General features: G+C 37.6%; 1 protein-coding gene across 3 annotated transcripts in view; it reads right to left on the bottom strand.

Moving 5' to 3' along the window:
* Window positions 1-10,701: 10,701 nt before the first annotated feature.
* SPIN1 (spindlin 1) overlaps window positions 10,702-21,155 on the bottom strand; it is a 78,159-nt gene continuing 67,705 nt past the window's right edge. For all 3 annotated transcript variants that reach the window (XM_037056237.1, XM_037056239.1, XM_037056238.1), the window contains 2 exons: window positions 18,163-18,396; window positions 10,702-13,831 (listed from right to left, as the gene is read on the bottom strand). In XM_037056237.1, coding sequence (XP_036912132.1) covers window positions 13,632-13,831; window positions 18,163-18,396 — 434 coding nt within the window. In that variant the 3' untranslated portion in view covers window positions 10,702-13,631. The remainder of the gene's footprint in view (window positions 13,832-18,162; window positions 18,397-21,155) is intronic.

Raw genomic sequence — 21,155 nt, 5'->3', positions numbered from 1 at the left:
GCTGACAATCTGATGGGAACTCCTTTGTAGGTAACTGTCTCCCTTTCTCTTGCTGCTTTTAAGATTCTCTCCTTATCTTTAATCTTGGGTAATGTAATGATGATGTGCCTTGGTGTGTTCCTCCTCGGGTGCAACTTCTTTGGGACTCTCTGGGCTTCCTGGGGAAGTCTATTTCCTTTGCCAGATTGGGGAATTTCTCCTTCATTATTTCTTCAAATAAGTTTTCAATTTGTTGCTCTTCCTGTTCTCCTTCTAGTACCCCTATAATTCGAATGTTGGAATGTTTAAAGATGTCCTGGAAGTTCCTAAGCCTCTTGATATTTTTTAAAAATTCTTTTCTCTTCATTCTGTTTTCATTGAATGCTTCTTTCTTCCTTCTAGTCCACACTGTTGATTTGAATCCCGCTTTTCTTCCCATCACTGTTGGTTCCCTGTACATTTTCCTTTATTTCACTTAGCATAGCCTTCATTTTTTCATCTAGTTTGCGACCATATTCAGCCAATTCTGTAAGCATCCTGATTACCAGTGTTTTCAACTGTGCATCTGATAGGTTGGCTATCTCTTCATCTCTTAGTTGCATTTTTATCTGGAGCTTTGATCTGTTCTTTCGTTTGGGCCTTTTTTTTTCCCTTTTGTCTGGGCACACCTGTTATGTACTAGGGGTAGAGCCCTAGGTGTTCACCAGGGCAGGGCAACCCACCTTGCTGTGTTGTGATTTTGTATATGGAGGAGTTCAAGAGAAAACAATGCCATTTTCTCTGCTCTCTGCCAGCTTCCAGTCACTTCCCTCACTACCCACAAGCAAATCGTGTCCTTCTGATGCTGATTCCCAGATGGGTGGGTTTGTGTATGTTCTAGGACTTCGTGGGTCTCTCCAACGAATTCTCCTGTGAGACTCGGAGTTTCCCTGCTGCTGCCTAAGCCCCCACACGTGTTCAATCAGAGGCTTGAGGCTTTATTTCCTGTTACTGGAACCCTGAGTTGCGCAGTCTGTCTCATTCCCCAGTTGTTTCTCCAAGTTTCTCTGCACCCGAATGTGGGACTACCCTGTCTTCAACCCACTGCCTCACTGGTTCTGCCAGCTGCTGCCTTGCCTTGAGTCCTCTCCATCCCACCTGAGACTATCTCTGCCCCTCCTACCTGTCTGGATGAATGTTTCTTCTTTAACACCTTGGTTGTCAAACTTCCATATTTTTTTTGTCAGTTGTTTTTTTTTTTAATTGGTCTTTGTCCTTCTTCTGGTTGTTGAAGGTGGCAGTGTCTACCTACGCCTCCATCTTGGTGGGAAGTCCAATTTTGGGGGGGGTAGTAGTGGCTTCTCCTTCATTCCTGATGGTGATTTGTGTTTCTTTCTTGATCAGTGCTATTAAAGGTTTGCCAAACGTGATAATCTTTTCAAAGACCTATTTTTTCCATTATTTTTTTTGTTTCTATTTCACTGATTTCCAAGGTAACCTTTATTTTCCTTCTGTTTGCTTTGGATTTTTCTTTTTCTAGCTTTTAAGGTGGAAACCTAGACTATTGATTTGACATCTTTTCAGTATAGATATTTACAGTTATAAATTGTGATATGTTGTTTTGCTTAGCACTTATGTTCAATATGTGATGTTCAATTTATTTTACCAACACCTCTTCAATCTACACTTATAGATTTTACAAAGGTCAACTCCATTTGAGAAAGGTAACAAGGAATTTAATATAAAACACAGGTTACTAATTAACCAATTCAAGCTCTCTCAGATTCTGAAAATCTTAAGCATATTAAGATCTCTCTTTCTTGACCTTTGGATTATAGCCCAGTAATCAGATTCAGGTGAGCTATCTAGAAAGTAAACACTAGTGTATTCAGTATTTGGCCACTGCGAACATACGTGCTCATGTCATAATTCAGATGGTTTGCATGCAGACCAAGTTCCAGTCTCTTATACCAAATATGAATGCTGTTGCACATACAGCTAAGGTGGTTATTCAGAGAAATTCCAAGTATACGTGACAAAGGAACTGTGATAGAATACTACTGTTACTTCATTCCTATTAAAAGTAGTTTTCTTGTAATAAATAATAAATATCCTCCAAAGTTATAAAATGGTTATCTCCTGTCCAAAGTTAATGTGTGAGAGAATCAGCATCCTACACATGAAAATAATTTTGATACAAGGATTTCCCTGTCCTACAGTTTTTGTTTTGTTTTAAAACTATATACCAATACTGGGTATTCTTTTAGGAACAAAATGAAGGTAATCTAAAATGACTTAAGTTTCCTTTCTGATGCAGCTACCGACATTATTTGAATGCTGCAGCCTGAGGGTTGTTTTCCATCAGGAAGTTATTCCTAATGGCCAACAGAGAACTAGGGTCACCTAGCACTAACATGGCCTAACTGTAAATGGGCAGTACATAGGAATGCCATGTGCTGATAATCTGAGCAACCTGGAAAACACACTCTCACAACTCTAAAGAAAACAACTTTATTCTTTTCCACAATTCCAGTTTTTAAGAATAAGACTTTTATACTGACATAAAACAGGTGTCCAACCCATGGCCCACAGGCCACATGCAGCCCAGGATGGCTATGAATGTGGCCCCCACATAATTGTAAATTTACTTTAAAAATTACTTACTCTTAGTTCTTACTTACATATGTACATTTTCTATCAGTGGTCACAAACTTGGGACCTGCTTGACGATTTTAAAAGATTATCAAAGGGCCACTGCAAGTTAGGGTTACTATGTGGACTTTTTTGCTTATCTGTGGTGACAGCACAAAAATTGTGCACAAACCTTTTTTTTTTTTTTTTTGCAGTTTTTGTTAGTGTTTGTGTATTTAATGTGTGGCCTAAGACAAGTCTTCATTTTCCAATGTGGCCTAGAGACGTCAAAAAGGATGGACACACCCAATATAAAACTTAATCTGGAGCTTTAAAACAAAGGAAGATTCAGGTCAAGGTTGTTAGAAACACAAAAGCATGTCCTCATCATTCCTGATACAGCTTTGCAAATATTAAAAATTCCATGAATTTTACCTGCCTCTAAGACAGAAGTCTGAAACTTGGGTGTACACAAAATTATTTACGGATCAGAGAGGAATGCTTCTCAGATTGCAGTTTCCTGGGTCCCCATTTCAGTCTGTGTGAAGGTCAGGAATCTGCATTTTAATAACCCTCCCCTAGACAGTTATGCAGCTGATTCTCACCCTGCAATGAGACACTAGCCTAAGAACTTCTCATTTTTACAGATCATTCTTAAAGACCATCAATTTTTAATGATTAACAAAACTAGTGTGTAATAAGTTTCTATTTCTCGGTTCTGCCACTCCTTTCTGCCCCAGTGGAGTAAATAACTTGAAGGTAAGTTATAAGCATAATGTCAGACACAGAAGCTCACAAAAAGGCACTTTAAGGTATAAAGTAGCAAGTATTTTCTGGAAGAGCTTGTCTGGGCTCATGATAGACAATTAAAAACATGTGAACTATTAACAGGACAAGGGAAATAAAAGTATGAGAAGACAGGGGCTAATCTGTGTAAAAGAAAATTCTTACATCAGTCAACAGGCCACCTGGGATGGTTGGCTGCTCTTTTCTCCGAAATCTCAAGTCATCAATACGTGGTTAAAGGTGGAAGGGGGTGGTCAGACCCTCACCAGCCTACCCAGGCACCAGAGAAAGAAATCCCCATGCTGAACTAGGAGAGTGCTCCTAAATGCCATGGCAAACCTTGCCAGCAAATACCCGCTCCTCACAGCCAGTCACACGGGACCAACTCCTCCAGTGTAGTCACTGGGATTCCGGCGTGGCTCTTCTGTTTTATGAAGCCCTTTTTGTGTGGGCCGTCTGATGATCCATGACAGGAGTGTAACTGAGACAGTAGTTACGTGACAGATATCAATATGAAGAAAGCAGTTCTCTCACTTTTTCCTTCCAGGAAATAGCCTGAGCAGAGGCTGGGCAGCAGCGACATTAGGTGCCTTTGAACATCCTGACTTCTGAGGTGTGCACATCCTCTCAGTGTTCGGTTGACAGGATACATCAAACTATACTTGCAACTGGCCATCAGGGCTGGGATGCTCCCTGAACTTTACAGAAATGGTAAAAGGTAACACCAATCATGACCTTTTGGAAAGAGTGTCCTGGTGGATAGGACAGCAGAAGTTCATCCTGATTCCAACTGGTATGTGCTCAAGTGCTCAGCTTCACATGCTGTAGGCACTCAGAGTAGTTGGTTGCCTCAAATCAGGAGCTATGTTTAAAAAGTGGACTTTCGGGTGAACTGGAGATGAATCCGCCAGGGTAAGCCTTCTAACACTTACAGTCACCCTGGGCACCGTGTGAACTGACACTCCGTTCTCCAATGGTGCATTCACGTATTTCCCTTTGAGGGGATTGTTTTCTCAAAGTCACTGAAATCCAGGACTTTTTCTAAAGGGTACTTGAAATAGTACTTTGCAGTGAACAAGGAATTAACCATCTAAAACAATTCATGACACAAGATTCTTAAATTCTTCCATTTCAAGATCAAAAAAGAAAACCAAGTACAGAATTATATTACCATCATCCTTAAAAGGGATCCCTAATAAAGGTATGACAATTTTACCCTACAAACTTTATGGTTTCACAAAGTGCAAAGAAATGTTGGTAACACAGTTAGTTTAAGAGACTTCATTTTTTTTTTGCAAAAATTAACAATTAGCCTCAGAATAAATCAATTGATTATAAAGGCCTGTCAACTTTGAAAAATTTCTAATTTACCTCCAGTTCAGTGTTCAATGAACATATACACTATTAAGTCAAAACTAGGATTCTTCCCACAGTGTAAGGAAAACATTAAAATACCTTGGTTTATATGAGATGTAAAGCTGGTTTTTTCCCAGCTGGGAAATAAGGTGGTAGAAATAAGAACAAAGAATCCTTGTTTAACTGGTTAATTGATCCAATTAAAGTTAAACTGGTTGTCTATCCAAAACCACACCTCATTTGATACTGTACCTAGAACTGATTTTAAACAGCAAAATGTGACAATTTTAGGATACTTTAAATTATCAAGACATAGAAACTGGGAAAAAAGTTTGGATAGCAATGAGAAACTTCACTTCCTGATAAGCTACAGGACAGTGAGTGCATAAAGCCTGAGAAGCAGCAAATACAATGTCCAGCCAGCCAGGCCCCAACCACTGCTCTAGCACAGAAGCATGAGTGCTGCAGCCTCACTGGGTAAGGTTGGGCAGAAACAGCCCTAGTGGATTCCAAAGAATGGACATTCTGTAGGCTAATGGTCAGCTAGAAGAATTAAAGCACTATAAACTTCAGGATATGATATAAATTCTATTTCACTTTCTGTGTTCTCTGAAAGCCAGACCACACTACTCTGATTTCAGAGAATTAAAATGTCCAAGTGGCAGCTGTGGGGTATGAGGCCTCCATGAAGCTTCACAAAGTAAGGACCCTGGTTAGTGCCCTCATCAGCTCCTTATCTTTGCTTTCTTAGGACAAAAACATGCTCTTGATACCCAAACCCTCCAAATTTCCCAATTGCCTGTGGAGATACACATTTAGCAGTCCAGTTAAGCGCTAGCTTTCAGTCACCATTCTCTGATAATTTTGATGGCTATTTCTTTTAGGCACACATTTAATAGGAAGATATTAAGTTCTAATTTAAATAAAGCAGCTGGGCCCTGGCTGGTGTAGCTCAGTGAATTGAGCACGGGCCTGCGAACTAGAGGATCGTGATTTGATTCCCAGTCAGGGCACAGGCCTGGGTTGCAGGCCGGTTCCCTGCAGGCAAACTCCCAGCAGGGGCCACACAAAAGGCAACCATACACTGATGTTTCTTTCCCTTTCCTTCCCCTCTAAAGATAAATAAATAAATAAAGTCCTTAAAAAATAAATAAATAAATAAATAAATAAAGCAGCTGGGTTAGCTTAGAAAGAGTGTGGAGACCAGTGTTAACTTCTTTCCACACCAGAATTTAATGATGAGGTGTACAACAACTAAGGTGAATTTTAACACCTGTAAACTGTTTACACCTAGAAACGAAATCAACTTTCAAAATTTCTCCAAAGAGGAACTGATTTCAGATTATAATAAAAGACAAGACAGTGATTACAGAGCACCAAGGCCTGACCAGAATGTGGACAGCGATCACTCCCCTCCCACTGCACACACGGCTACATTTCACTGGGCATAACTGTCCTTTCTTAAAGACAAATTCCTGCTTTGGCAGTGATACATTTGGAAGTGGACCTGCTATTTAAATTACTACCAACTGGGCCCATTGCCTGACACTGCAAAGTCTAGCAACACATTTCACAAAAGCAGGTTAATGCTCGTGACTGCTGTGATATGCAAACCTGAACAAAACAGATGTGTACCTTTATTTAAAAAGGTTATATTTACAGTCTAGCACTCAGGTACAATAAAATACAAAATGTGGATGGCATATTCCAACATTTCAACAGTGCTCATTATGCAAGTTTTCTGAAAAGAAAAATATAAAAACGAACATCTTCCTAATATTATATAATAAATGAAATTATGTGGAACTAAGTGTAATTTCAAAGGTCAAAAAAATCAAAGCAAAACAGGGCAAGGTCTTAAATAAACCTGCTATCTGTATGTACAAGGCACTGCCTCCTGATAAATGCCAGCGTAAAGGTGACATGTCCCCTCTACATTAGGGTCAGGTTTGCATCACGCCCGAGTCCACTATCTCACTGGAACATCATAGGGTAGGATGCTCCCCACTTATAGACAAAGAAAACAAGTCAGAAAGGGCTAAATAATTTGCTGGAGATCATACCAGTATGAAGTGGGCAGGGAACCAGATTGGGGAACTCAGTGATTTGGCTCTTCTTAATGTTCTTTTTACAACATTATTATTTCTCTTTCATATCAAGATAGGGAATTAGTATTATTTTTAAAATAACTAGTATTCCAGTAAGATTTCTTTTCCATTTTAGGGCTAACAGTAAGAAAGCATAACTAAACTTTAATATGATACTAAGGGCTGAACGGCAATTCCCCAAAATCCCTGTGCCGGGAGTCCTAACCCTGGTACCTCAGAGTGTGACTATATTTGGAGGCAGGACCTTTAAAGAGGTTTCTAAGTTGAGATGAAGTCATAAATGTGGGCCCTGGTCCAGTATGGCTGGGTCCTTGTACAAAAGGAAGACTAGGACAGAGATATACACAGAGATAAGGACAGGTCAGGGCACAGGCGGAAGACAGTTATCTTCAAGCCCAGGAAAGAGTCCTAAGGAGAAAGCAACTCTGCTGACACCTTGACCCTGGATTTTCAGCCTCCAGAACTGCAAGACTAAATGTCTGTTGTATAAGCCAATGCTGTCAGTGGTGTTTGTTACGGCAGCCTAAGCCGATACAGATGCTGTGTAGAATTTTATCACAAAGTACTCCTTCAGTGGTCTACCCATTGCTTAATCAGAGAATGACCCCTGTAAAAATAAAATTACCAAACAAAAAAAGGGCCAGTTCACAATGCTAAGATGTTTCTGTATTTTTTATGAACATGTGTAAATTAACCAAATGGACAGTCATGGCTTCCTGTGTCCTTCTAACCACACAGAGGCACTTATGGCAGTTATTGAACAATGTAGAGTGTGGACTCCATCTGCTGAGATGTTTTTCAGTCTTTAATATACTGCTTCCCTCTGCAGAACTGCTTTGAAAAAGACCAGTATTGTCCCTCCTAGTGTGACAAACCAGATTAAGGGTAAATTAAGATACAAACCCAGTGGTTAGAACTACTTGACCATAGTATTACAGAACCCAAAGCAACATTATGGTAAAAATAATGTCCCTAGTAAATAATAAACCACAGACAGCAAACACAATCCAATAAAGAATGACTTTCAGGAAAAAAGCCTCAGTCACCAGGGGTCATTCTTGTTTTCCTAGTGGGAATACCCACAGCCTATAACACATGTGTGTACACAGAGCATGGGTAGTAACTACCAAATTTCTCACAAATACTTTAGGAGACAAATTCAAGGCTAAAACTTTAAAGCTATTTTTGCAGGCTATGTGAAGACAATTCAGAATGCTGAATTTTAACTCATCATGTTAACATCATGGTTTTCAAAGGCTTTCCTCCTGTCCTTTCCACATCACGGTTTCAATGTTAGGACACAGAACTTTAGTTACATGTAACTGTGCCAATCCTATAAAAGATTTTAGGTAGTTCACATGTTACTTCAAGTTCCTACGTTCCCCAGAGCATGGATTTTCAAGCATAAAGTAATGGAAGAGGATGAAGATAAAAGTGGAGGCAAGAACACGTCTCCAATACAGCTGGCAACTTACTCAACTACTGCTAATGATCACGGTAAAAAGAAAATGCACAGAAAGGGCCCAACCATACTTCAGTGTCACAATTGCCACCTGGTCCTCTCATAAAATTAAACATAAAGACCATAATGTCATATTTATGAAAAATAATGTGCCAAAGCAATGCCCCCAAACCATCTACCATTGAGTTACCAAAACTACTAAAAGTTTTAAGGCCAATATAAGGGCAAACAGAGACTGTCTAAAAATGTCTGGAGAAATGATTGAAAAACTCACCGAATTCCCTGAAACACAAAAGCCTAAAAAAACTTACAAATACATGACATAAACTAAATACTATAAAACTTCTTTATAAGTTTGGTGCTACAGTCATGAGAACTCCAGGTTTGATTAAAAATATTAACTTAATGACATTTAAGTGTCTGTGAATTTGAAAATAGTATGTACATTCTTATAATGGAACATATTTAAATTCCTTCACCATACTTCTCTCCAAAATATTTTTACAGGAAAAAAATAACTTGGGGTTCTAATTCTTATCATAAAGGCAGATTTCTACGTTCTAGTCACTAATGTAAACTTTTTATTAGGCAATTTGCTATCAACTTAGGACAATTAAGGTTATAATAAAGTATCCACAGATATCAGAATACAGGTTACTCAGCCCTGGCTGGTGTAGCTCAGTGGATTGAGCATGGGCCTGCGAACCACACGATCGAGGTTCAATTCCCAGTCAGGGCACATGCCTGGGTTGCAGGCCAGTTCCCAGCAGGGGACTCATAAGAGGCAACCATACATTGATATTTCTCTCCTTCCCTTCCTCTCTAAAGATAAATAAATAAAATATTAAAAAGAAGAAGAATATAGGTTACTCAAATCATCCCACTGAGGTAATTTAATTCTGAGGCATTAACACAGTAGCATTGGGGGTCTGAATCTTGATGACCTCTGTAATCCTAGACAACATACTAAACCCCCACACCCTTCCTCACACCTGTACAATATAGAGGAAGGCACAACTTTCACGAACTAAGAATTAAATGTAATAATGGATGAAAAGCACTTGGCAAGGTACTCATAAACTATTTACTTTTTTAGTGTCAAGTGCTTTTATTAACACAGAGCTGTGACTGTAATGAGAAGAAATGAAGAGAAGGCAGTCCTATCCCTGTAGTTCTGAGAATTATGACTGCTTTCAACAAACCCGGCTCATCAGTTTACAAACAGCAGTCAGCAACCACCAACATTCAGATTAAACCTGCTTTGTTATTTAGGGGAGAAAATATTTCCTGAGCTGTACCTTCAATGCCACAAGATGATGACTAAGATATGGCCAAGGGTGACCAACTGTCCTTCCTGGCTCATCTTCTTCCCACACCTGTCTGCAGCTCCTCCACCAAGAGCTTGAGAGGCCACCATGCCTCCCCTTGGCCACTGCAGCTGCTGTGTGACAAACCTTGCTCAGCCACTCTGGAAAGAGGGGAAGGCAGCCTGGCCTAACCTTAACTACAGAGTTCTTGAGCCAAACTCAACAAGGAGACATAAAAAACCAATCTAATTAAGGCACATCATAAACTCTACCTTTTACCTGTTTAAAATTACTCACGTACATAAAACACGTACATATAGGTCACATAAGTACCTATATGATTTTTTTACTACAAAATCTTATGGACTGGTATTTAAGTATTAATAAAGCATTAGAGGCAGAATACAAAGCAATAATAGATGTGGAAGTATAAAACACATTTAATTCTATTTAAAACAAGTTAAAATTTTCACGATAAAACTTCTCATTAATGGTAAATCACAAACTTTAATATTTGGAACTATATAATATATCTGGGATATTGATTAATGCCCCCTCTCCTTTCAGGTATTATTAAATATTATTATTCAAATAAAAATTCTATTTGTTTCTATGTAGATCTGACATTTACATGTGGTGAAAGGGGGTAAACAGGGTTACTTAAAGTCTTAAAGTAAATCTTTAAAAACTTTTTTCAGAAGGTTTAAGACATCACATTTTTCTCATGAGCACAAAATTTACAGTCAAAAGTTGCACATAAAGGGTTTATTTTAAATGTTTTAAGGATAAGATAGAGTTACATCATAATTATAAAAATTACTTACAGAATTAACAGATTTATATTGTTTATACTTCTAAATGCAGAGAACAGGGAACTGTCTACACATTGTATAAAATAAAATTAAAATTAAAAATGAATTCAAGCTTGAAAGATGAGGTCATTACCTAATTTTAAGATGCGAACACGAAGACCTCTGAACTATACACATTCGTTCAAACTGCACTACAATGATGGAAAATACAAAAAGCGCAGCATTTCCAAGGAACCACAGACATTTTGACCATAATTATTTGTCCTGTTTTGTCTTTGGAGAAGTTTCATTTTTTTTTTTAAGACAATCAGCTTAAGAATGTTTTCAGGCACTACAATTTGTGACAATCAGAATAGTTTTCTAATGGGTCCACAACGTTCAGAGATTCAAGCCCAATGCACTTCGGGGTTTGGCACATAAAACAATAATAGAAATGAAATCTGGTCTACCGGTAACTGTGTTTTAAGACGCACAGTCCCTTCAAATGCTGCTTGACACATACAAGTGGAAAAGTCACCTTCTGTTGGCACTACGTTTGCTTCACCAGTGCATTTTATCCTACAACCACTAAGACAGCACAGTAAGCAAATATACAGAGAACTGAAAACAAGTAAAAACAAAGATAGAAAACAAAAAACCTAAATATCTTTAACATGCATTTTTCGTTAGTTACATTGAACATTCTACTTAGAATAGGGCATGCAAAAAAGGATGGTCTGCTTTTAAAGTTTTCCTTTGAAGCTTTCTGTGGCAGCCAGACATCACACACACGCACACAGGACACAGTAATACTATAGCAGGTCAATGAGGAAGGCCAATACATTTTATACAGAGATTCATGTCTCGTATTGTCACAAGTCCCATGATGATTTTGGAAATTAATGTTGGATTCCTAGGAAAAGGAACCAACATCCAAATACCAGGAAAATGCAAGCAATGCATGCAGATCTGAAACATATGAGCCTAAAACGAAGTCTGAAATACTCGGCTAGGGAGATTAGTCACAGCATCACTAAGTGTGGTTTAAGCCACCAAAAAAGAAAAAAAGAAAAAAATGGAAAAACAAACAAAACCCCTTCCCCCTCCTTCAGCCCTAAAGGCAATCCCCCCAAAACCCCAGAAATAATTAAAATAATAACAATAATCACTTGTCACATTCATCTAGAGAGTGGCAGATCATATGGTACTGAAGTTGCTAAAGGTACTTGCAGAAAAACCACAATACAAGCCATTAAGTAATGCTAGAAATGTTTCAACTGACCCAACCTGCAGAATACTTCCAAAGAACTTTGCTTTCCAGCCCAAAGTCACTGTGCTGAGTTTGTGTAGTACATGTGCTGGGCACACTGGTCTACCCATGTTCACCTGGGCTTGGGGGGGTTGGGCTTAGCCTTGAGATTCAAATGCAGGCACTCCTACAAGAACCATCAGGAAAGCAGCTGACATATATGCAGCATGACACTGGTTCAAACAAGGGAGGGGCATCTAAGACCTGGGTACTCACTGCAAGGAGAAGCTCACCCCTGGCTGCTGAGGCACTGGACATGCTGCGGAAAATGTGGGGTGTATACATGATGCATGAGGTGACCATCCAACAGAACTAGATACATCCTTCCTGAAGATGAAGTGGGCATCATGCGAATCACACATGAAACCTTGGAACTACAAAATCCCTAACATCAAGGACGGCCACGAAGGAGGTTGCATGGACCTCTAATGTTTGACTGATAGTGTGAGCGGTTAGTCTTCTGCCCATATCTCAGTTAAGATTTCCGTATCTCCCCAAAAGACTGGTTTCACATAAGGCCTCTTAGCTTTCAAACCATGAGGGCTTATCTAAAACAAAGTGACAGGTGGGTGTCTTGCTGCTAAACCAACTACTTTTTTTGGTTAAAACAACCTTGAAGGAATAAGCCATGGAAAGAGTCTGTGGCTAAGGGCTGCTATCAGTCACACCTACAAATGAGCATGGCCGACCGACCCTGGTATGAGAGAGTCCCCAGCAGCGAGCAAGAACATACAACACCAAAAAGGTGTCTGGGGATTTTAGCTAGTATTTGTCTAGACATTCTTTGTGGGGGAAAGCCAGTGGAAAAAAAGCCTTTGGACCGTAATCATATATTAGTAATAATAGTAATTAAAACACAAGTTTCCCAGAGAACTTGTTAGAGGGCAATGTTGTCATTTTCCAACTTACATTAATAAAAAAGTACTATGTTCTTCCAGGAACTTACCACATACACACAAATGACTGATGTACTGTTGGTTTTAAATCTGTGTACCAAAAATCCAGATTACTAATTTGTACAAATAATGGACCCAATGTGCGCCCAAAATACACTGGCATTACACTGTGTGGACCAAGCACCTGGGCTTTGCTTTAAAAAAAAATATTTAATTAAAAATGTAAACAAAAAAAATTTACAAAGCTTAGATTTAATGGCAGGCTTTCATTCAGATTTCTGTCTTATAAAATTCTAATGCGGGTCACTAACTATCAAGAAGTAATTCACATTTGGACTTATGGTTTAAAACCTCCAAACTTAGAAGGTACTCTGAATTTCTGATTTTCAAACAAGCTGAACATCCCTACATGTTTCTTGTGCCCAGTTTTAGTTTTCAGTAAAAGGCAGTAATTTATTAAACATGACTGGTCAAGCACTACTGCTAAATTGGAGAAAAGTATTTAACCCACATCCCAATCCACAAAGAAAGGACTGCCAATAAAGTGTGTGCACATATGCACACATGTGCGCACAGAGATCTGTGTGCATATTATATATGTATACACAGAGATAGATAGGTAGATACAGATACATATATATCTCAAAAAAGGCAGTAACAAAAATACCAAACTATGCTTGCATTGTGGCAGCAGAATAGGATAAGAAAATATTAAGAGTGAAGGGGAAAATGAATAAGATCTATTACAGTTTTAATCGACTATGATACTAGCTTAACTTTTACCAAATTTGCCTGTAACTCCCCTCCAAACAGGCAGACTTCTTTTTTAAGAGGAAGGAGTTCCTTACACAAAATGCTTTGTGTTCACATAAATCTGTAATATTCAGAACAAAACCAGTTCTGCTGGCAGAGATTGTGGGTTCGCAGGACATTTAAGCTTTCATTAAACTGGAAAGCAATCAAGTCTTTATGTCTACAAATTATACATTTAATAGTTCCATGAATTTGGCAAAGTTCATGATGACATCTAGGATGTTTTCACCAAATCGTAGACATAAATATGGAAATCATCATCAAACTTGATGAAATAGACAGATGGTTTGGCTTCTACTTGGTGAATGACCATGCCAGTCCTTTTAGAGCCATCTTCTTTGGCATATTCCACTTGTTTGCCTACCAGGCTGTCCACAACTTCTCCTGGTTCCCTTTCTGCTGGAGGTGAATCATCTATATGTAAAGAAGGGGTGAAAAGAATTTAAAGTGAATTTTTAGATACATGCCAACTCACATGTCTATTTTATCAATTATAATTTTTTAAATGTCCCAAGTTTATCTTATCTAGACCAGAATCAGCAAACAACTTCTTCAAGGACCAGACAATAAATACATTAGACTTGAGGCCACATGGTCTCTGAATGAACTACTCAGCTCTGCCTTTGTGGTATGAGAGCAGCCATAGATGATACTTAAGTGAATGGTGTAGCTGTGTGCCACAAAAAATTCATTTGTAAAAAACAGTATGCTGGCCCCTGCTGAGATCTAGACATGTAAACAAGTTTAAAAGTCATAATCAGAAATTCTTTTGACTCATGTTTAATTATGGCTGTAATTACCCGAGGAGGTAAGGACTAAATGAAGAAAAGGTCCAAGGAAAAAATCTAAACAACTATATATCTTCTTCAAAATGTTAGAGTTACTCTGTAATATTACTGAAGATATGCTACACACAAAATTCCTAAGTAATCATGTTCTTAAAGCTTCTTTCTCCTCAACTTCATTGTATTACACATAGTCTTCCTAACCCAGTTTCAAAACAAAAGAAATTTCTTTTGCTTTAAAAATAAGTGATAAGTGAACTCCATCCCCAAACTAATTACAACTGAATCTCCAAGGATGGCTGAAGCCCCTGTACTTTTTAAAAGGTCCCCAAGAAAACCCAAGTGGTGGAAAACACAACCCTATGTATGACCTAGCAGGAACTCTGTTCTAGTAATACACATGAAATGAGAGCAAATCATAACCAGCAACAAAGAAACAAAGTAAAAGAGAAAAAAGGAAAATGGAGGCAGACAGTTAACAATCCTATTTTAAGAAACTCTTGAAGAACTCAAGCTTTCCCCCAGGTACTAAGAAGACAGGGCCTTCAGGAGAGCATCCAGATACCTAGTTTTCTAGGACAGTCCAGGCTTAGGCCATTCTGGCAAAATAGTAGGAAGTGTACCATTTTATTCTCATGGGTATCCTGGGCTGGATCATTATCATATATTTATGCTAATGGTAGTCTGCCTCTCTGATTACAACAAATTCTCTCACTGAATGGCACAATCTGGTACTAAGCGTCACACAAAAAATGCCTAAGCACACATGATGTTTAAACAAGAAAGTGAAGAGGAAACCTAGGCTGAAATACCTTAAAAAATGCTTTTTCCTCAAAAGCATCATCATCATACTTCCATACTCTCATGGCCCTTCACGTCTACAAAGGAATTCCAAAAACATGATCTCCAGACATTTTACAGTAACATGAGCAAAGAAACAAAGGGCTGAACCAGAGGCCACGGTACAGCTCTTTGATTCAGAGCATCAACACTGTTTCTAACAGCAAATAAACTTCTATACAACTCAAAAAAACATTTAGCAGTTTGGAGAAAGGAGAGAGATGTGGATGGGAGGAGAGATGGAAAATATGCAAATAACTTCACATTATCATCAAGTCCTCAATACTTACACATTTGATTGGATATATCTCCACATTAATTAATTAATTAACTAACTAACTTCATATAGATTGGAGAAATAAAAAAAGATTTATTTATTTTTAGATAGACGGGAAGGGAGGGAGAAAGAAAGGGAGAGAAACATCAACGTCTGAGAGATGCATCAATCAGTTGCCTCTCACATGCCCCCAACTAGGAGCCCGGCCGCAACCCAGGCATGTGCTCTGACCAGGAATTGAACTGGTGACCCTTTGGTTCACAGGCAGGCTCTCAGTCTACTGAGCCACACCAGCCAGGGCAGGAGAAATGCTTTTAAGGAATATTGTCATAAAAATCCCTGTCTATATGTACATAGTATCCATTAAAAACTTATAAGAAATGTAGAGAAACATTAAAAAAAAACACTCTTATAATGTGAAAAGTCAGAGCCTGACAAACACATGATTAGGTTCACTGACTAGCAGGTTCACTGGAAGAACTAAAAAAAGGGAATAGAGGTGCTGTCACATTACTAATATAGTGAGTGTCTGTGTCTGTTCAAGGCTGCATGTGTTTGAAGAAAGGATATGAGAAAAAATAAAAACAAATAAAACAGGCTTAACTAGAGTAACTGCATTCACAATAATTAAAAAGAATAAAATAGTGGAATAAATTTAACATAAAAATGCTAAACTCATACTCTGAAAAACTACAAGACTGTTGATAGAAACTAAAAAAAAAAGAAAAGAAAAAAAGGAAAGACCCTCAATCAATAGAAAAACGTCCAATGTTCACAGGTCAGAAGGCTTAGCATTGTGAAGATGGCAATACTCCCTGAACTGATCTAGAGATTCAATGTAATTCCTATCAGAACCTCAGCTGCTTTCTTTGCAAAAACTGACAAGCTGATTCCAAAATTCATATGAAATTGCGAGAGACCCAGAATAGCAAAAACAATTCTGGAGGGGAAAAAAGGGCAGAGTCACTTTCGGATTTCAAAACTCATTACAAAGCAATGTAATCAAGTGTGTCATTTATTGATATAACCTGTCATATGGGCAAATGGAATAGAAGTGAAAATCTACAAATACACCACACATCCCTAATGAATAAGGGTGCCAAAGCATTCAACAGGGAAAGAACTGTTTTTTAAAAAATGGGGCTCAGAGAACTGTGTTGGCATAAACAAGAATATAGTAGGACCCTTAAGCTACATCATAAACAAAAATTAACTCAAAACACACCAAGGATCTAAATAGAAGAGATAAAGACCTATATGTAAGAGTTAAAAAAGAACTCTTAAAAAACAACAACAAAAAAACAGAGAGGTAGGTAAATCTTCACAGCCTTGGATTTTGCAAAGGATTACATGATACAATACCAAAAGCACAAACAATGAAGAATAAGTAAAATGAACTTATTTTTTCAGACCATCAAGAGTGAAAGAGAACCCACAGAATGAGAGAAATCTGTAAATCATATATCTGACAAGTGACTTATACCTAGAATACTAACTACCAAAACTCAAACAGACAACCCAGTTCAAAGCAGGACAAAGGACACAGACATGTTTTCAAAGATACACAAATGGCCAATAACAATGAAAAGATACTTGACATCTTCAGTCACCAGGGAAATAAGTGCAAACCAAAAAACTACAATGGGCTATTACTTCAAAACCACTAGAATAAAAAATCAGATAACTAAGTATTCATAAGGGTGTGGAAAAATCAGAACTTCATTCACTACTGATGAGAAAAGATTAATAGTGCAACTGTTTTAAAAATTAGTCTAGCAGTTTCCTAAACAATTCAACATAGAGTGATCACTATGATTCATCAATTCCATTCCTAGGTATATACCCAAGAGAACTGAAAACATGCATCCACTCAGAAACTTGCACACTAATGTTTATAGCAGCAGTATTCTGAAATAAAATAGAGGACAATCCAAATGTCAATCAACAGATGAACAAATAAAATACAGTCTATTCATACAAAAAGTACTGGGTTGGCCAAAAAGTTCATTAAATTTTTTTCCCATAAGATGGCTCTAGTAGCACTTAGTTGTCTTTAAGTTTGTCGAAACAATGTTGTTAGGTTGTACTGTGATAGTGTCATATCAGTGTTCATTAAAAAAAATCAAAATTCGTGCAATTTTTGTGTAGCCATTTTAATATTGAAGATGAAAAATACACAAGATTTTCAGCATATTATGCTTTATTATTTCAAGAAGGTAAAAATGCAAAAAAAGATTTGTGCAGTGTATGGAGAAGGTGCATGATCGAACATGTTAAAAGTGGACTGCAAAGTTTTCTGTTGGAGATTTCTCACTGGATGATGCTCCATGGTTAGACCAGTTGAAGTTGAGAGCAGTCAAATTGGGACATTAACTGAGAACAATCAATGTTATATATACCACGTGGGAGATAACCGACATACTCAAAATGCTCAAATCAATAGTTACAGTGAAAATGAAAAATTTGTCTTTTATTTTACAAAAAAAACTAAGTACTTTTTGGCCATTAAAAAAAAAAAAGTAGTAGTAGTACTGACACAATCTACAGTGTGGATGGGCCTTGAAAAGACTATGCTGAATGAAAGAAGCCAGTCACAAAGGACGCCGTATCATATACTTCATTCATATGAAAGTCCAAAGTCCAAAGTCAGGAAATCTACACAGAAGGTAAATTACTCTTGGCAAAGGGACAATTTCACAACCTATGCTTGCTGTGTGACTAAATGAACCATCATTTATCCCTAATAACTGAAATTTTAAAATGTACCTGCAAAATAAATATCTACTCTAAAATTCAAGTTACTTTTGAAACATCAAAAATAAAAGTTGTCAATCCATACTTACTAGAATCAGGCATAATACGAAGGTCACCTTCTTTATAATCATCTAAGAGCTGGTACATATACAAGACGGGGTCCTTCTCATAGGTGATATAAAACCACGTGTTCATTATAGGGGCTCGTGCTAAGACCATTCCCCTCCATTCATCTTTAGAGCCATCCTCGGTCTCAAACATGTGCTCTACTGCTTTACCAATCATTGTGTCGGCTAGGTGTGCATCACTGATTCGGGATGTTGCTGGGGACAAAAAAAGCAAACAATGGTCCACAAAGGGTTTCACTGAATATGTACCGTGAAAACTGAATTTATTCAGGGAGACTACCTAAAATGTTGTCCACACAACACAAGCCAGCATCAGAGTCACCTCATGGATTTTAAGAACACCCATCAAAATTATGTTGCTGAGTCCAGCCCAGATCTGATTCCGTAAGAACTATTTTACTGCCCAAGTTGGTTATTTTGAGAATGCTTTGTTTTTGTTTAATTTTTCTGCACTCATCTGCTCTTTGTACTGTATCTAAACTGGGCCTTTTAATTGTTCATTTAAGGTATAAAGCTTTTTTTGTTATTGTTTAAATTATTTTAAATTTTGAGATGATAGACTTACATAAAAGTTGCAAAAATAATAGCATTCCCATATACCCTTCAACAACCCTTCCTTTAAATTATCATCTTATATAAAGAACCCACAGACCACTTATTAAAACTAAGAAATTAATTTATTCAAGGTACAGGTTTTTAGTCTTGCTCCTTAAATCTATTTCCACAGCACCCAGAGTGACCTTCATGGCAGTTATACCAGTCATGTAGGCCATTTGCTTAAAATGCACCAGTACTTTTCTTTCATAGTTTGAATGACACACTGCTTCTCAGGGGCCATCGTTCCATGTTTCCCTGTTAGCCTTCCTCCTGACTGCATACACCTCAGAGACCTGAGCACCCTGTTCTTCTTAAGAAATCCTTTGCTTCTCCTCATGCTGGCCATGTGCTGTCCCAAACCTTCAGGGGCTGGCTCCTGAGCAGGTCTCCTCCCACAGGTTCTCCAGAACCACCCTGGTGAAAGTTGCTTCACCAGTCACCTCACCCAGTTTTATTTCTTAATGGTATCTGTGGTTAACTGTTTTATGTTTGTTTACGTGCTTTTAGCCTGCATACCATGATGGAAGCAGAGGCCTGCCTTTCCCATCCTGTTTTCAATACCAAGCTCACAGTGGTTCAGTATTTGTTGTATGATTTCAGGTAGCGGGGCTGTTCTACACGACTTATGGTTAGGAGTGCCGTGGTCTCCCCACTGGTATAGCAACAGCTCTCTGCAGTCCAACTTCACCTTCTTTAAAGAGGTAGGCAAAAATTACAAGCTTCACTTCAATACAGGGAAATTATGGAGATTCTTACTGACTGTAAGATTTCTCCAGTTGCAAGTCTTAGACAAATGTCTTTAAAATAAATTAGCAATTCTATTTTACTTGTGAGTCCTTTTCTTTGTTAAATGAAATTCAAAGGGACAAAGATTAGAATCTCTTGGTAAAGATACCACTATACAATTTATCAGGACATTCTAAAAACATATGGTGGTATTCTTGGCTTAATTATGGGATAATTAATAAAAAGTCATAGAATTTCTCACTGTGCATAATGTTAAAATGAAATCCCACTAGTTTCTTCATACCAGAAGTTCTCAAACTTTTTGATCTGAGGACTCCTTTACATTCCTAACATAATTTTTGAGGACCCAAAACAGCATTTGTTTATATGGATGACAACTATCAATATTAACTATTTTAGAAATTGTAAATGAAAAACCTAAGAATATTTATTCAAAAAATAATTGATAAAAAATAAATATTTTCTAACAAAAATTTAGTAAAAAAGTGCCATAATTTCACATATTTGCAAATCTCTTAAGTCTAGCTTTAAAAAGGATAGTTTTTCACATCTACTTTAGCATTCAATGTTACATGTTCTTTCAAAAAATAGGCTGTTGAAAAAGTAGTATTCTATTAATCTTTTCAGGTAATTCTAGATATTCTTTTATCATACTGTTTCAACTCAACACATGGTAGCTCCTTAAAGGTTAATTACAACGTAGAATCTAAAATCATTATCAATAAACTTGTCACACTGTTAAATTAAAACTCATGTATCTCCAGAATACATATAGGACTCCTACAACTCAACAAAAAAATCAAATAACCTCATCAAAATATGAGCAAATGTCTACACATGCAATGGAGTCCTATTCAGCCTTAAAAGGATAGCCTCACACATGCTACAACATAAATGAACCTTGAGGATATTATGCTGACAAAGAATGCCAGTCACAAAGACAAATATTGTGTAATTCCATTTTTAAGGCATCTGAAATAATCAAATTTATTGACACGAAAATAGAATGGTGGGTGCCAGGGGCTAAGGACAAGAAAAAAAGAAGTTGTTTAAGGAGGATAAAATTACAGATTTACATAATGAAAAAGTTCTAAAGATCTGTGTCACAACGACGTGAATACACATAACACCACTTAACTGTATATCTTAAAAATGGTTAAAGTAGTAAATTGTGTGTGTTTCTTAACACAAAACAACAAAAGTCTGTCAGTCTTTGGATCTTTTACATATACATGATTTGGTAAAAACAAAACAATAAACAAATACATGATTTGGTAACATCATGCATTATTTATATAGAAAATACAGAGTGGAGCAAAAGCAGGTTTACAATTGTTTGGATGGGAAATTAAATACTAATAACATAAGACTTAACTCTGTTTTGTGTACTCCCCACTGTAAACCTAGTTTTCTCCCAGTCCATATTGAGCTTGCTGAGTTCTGCAGATTTTCCAAACAGTGTGAAACTCCAGTGTACAATTATGAAAGAATAAGAGTAAAAGGGCAAGTTCCTCCTTACTATTATAGAAATTAATTTGACTTCACAAACCTCCTAAATGGGCTTCAGGAAACCTGCAGGGCCCGCCGACCATACTTTGGGAAACACTACT

This window comes from Sturnira hondurensis, unplaced genomic scaffold (assembly GCF_014824575.4).
Source record: "Sturnira hondurensis isolate 20B ecotype Veracruz unplaced genomic scaffold, ASM1482457v3 Scaffold0008860, whole genome shotgun sequence".
NCBI lineage: Eukaryota > Metazoa > Chordata > Mammalia > Chiroptera > Phyllostomidae > Sturnira > Sturnira hondurensis.
The sequence above is the reverse complement of the archived record's forward strand: the minus strand, read 5'-3'. Positions and strand labels throughout refer to the sequence as shown.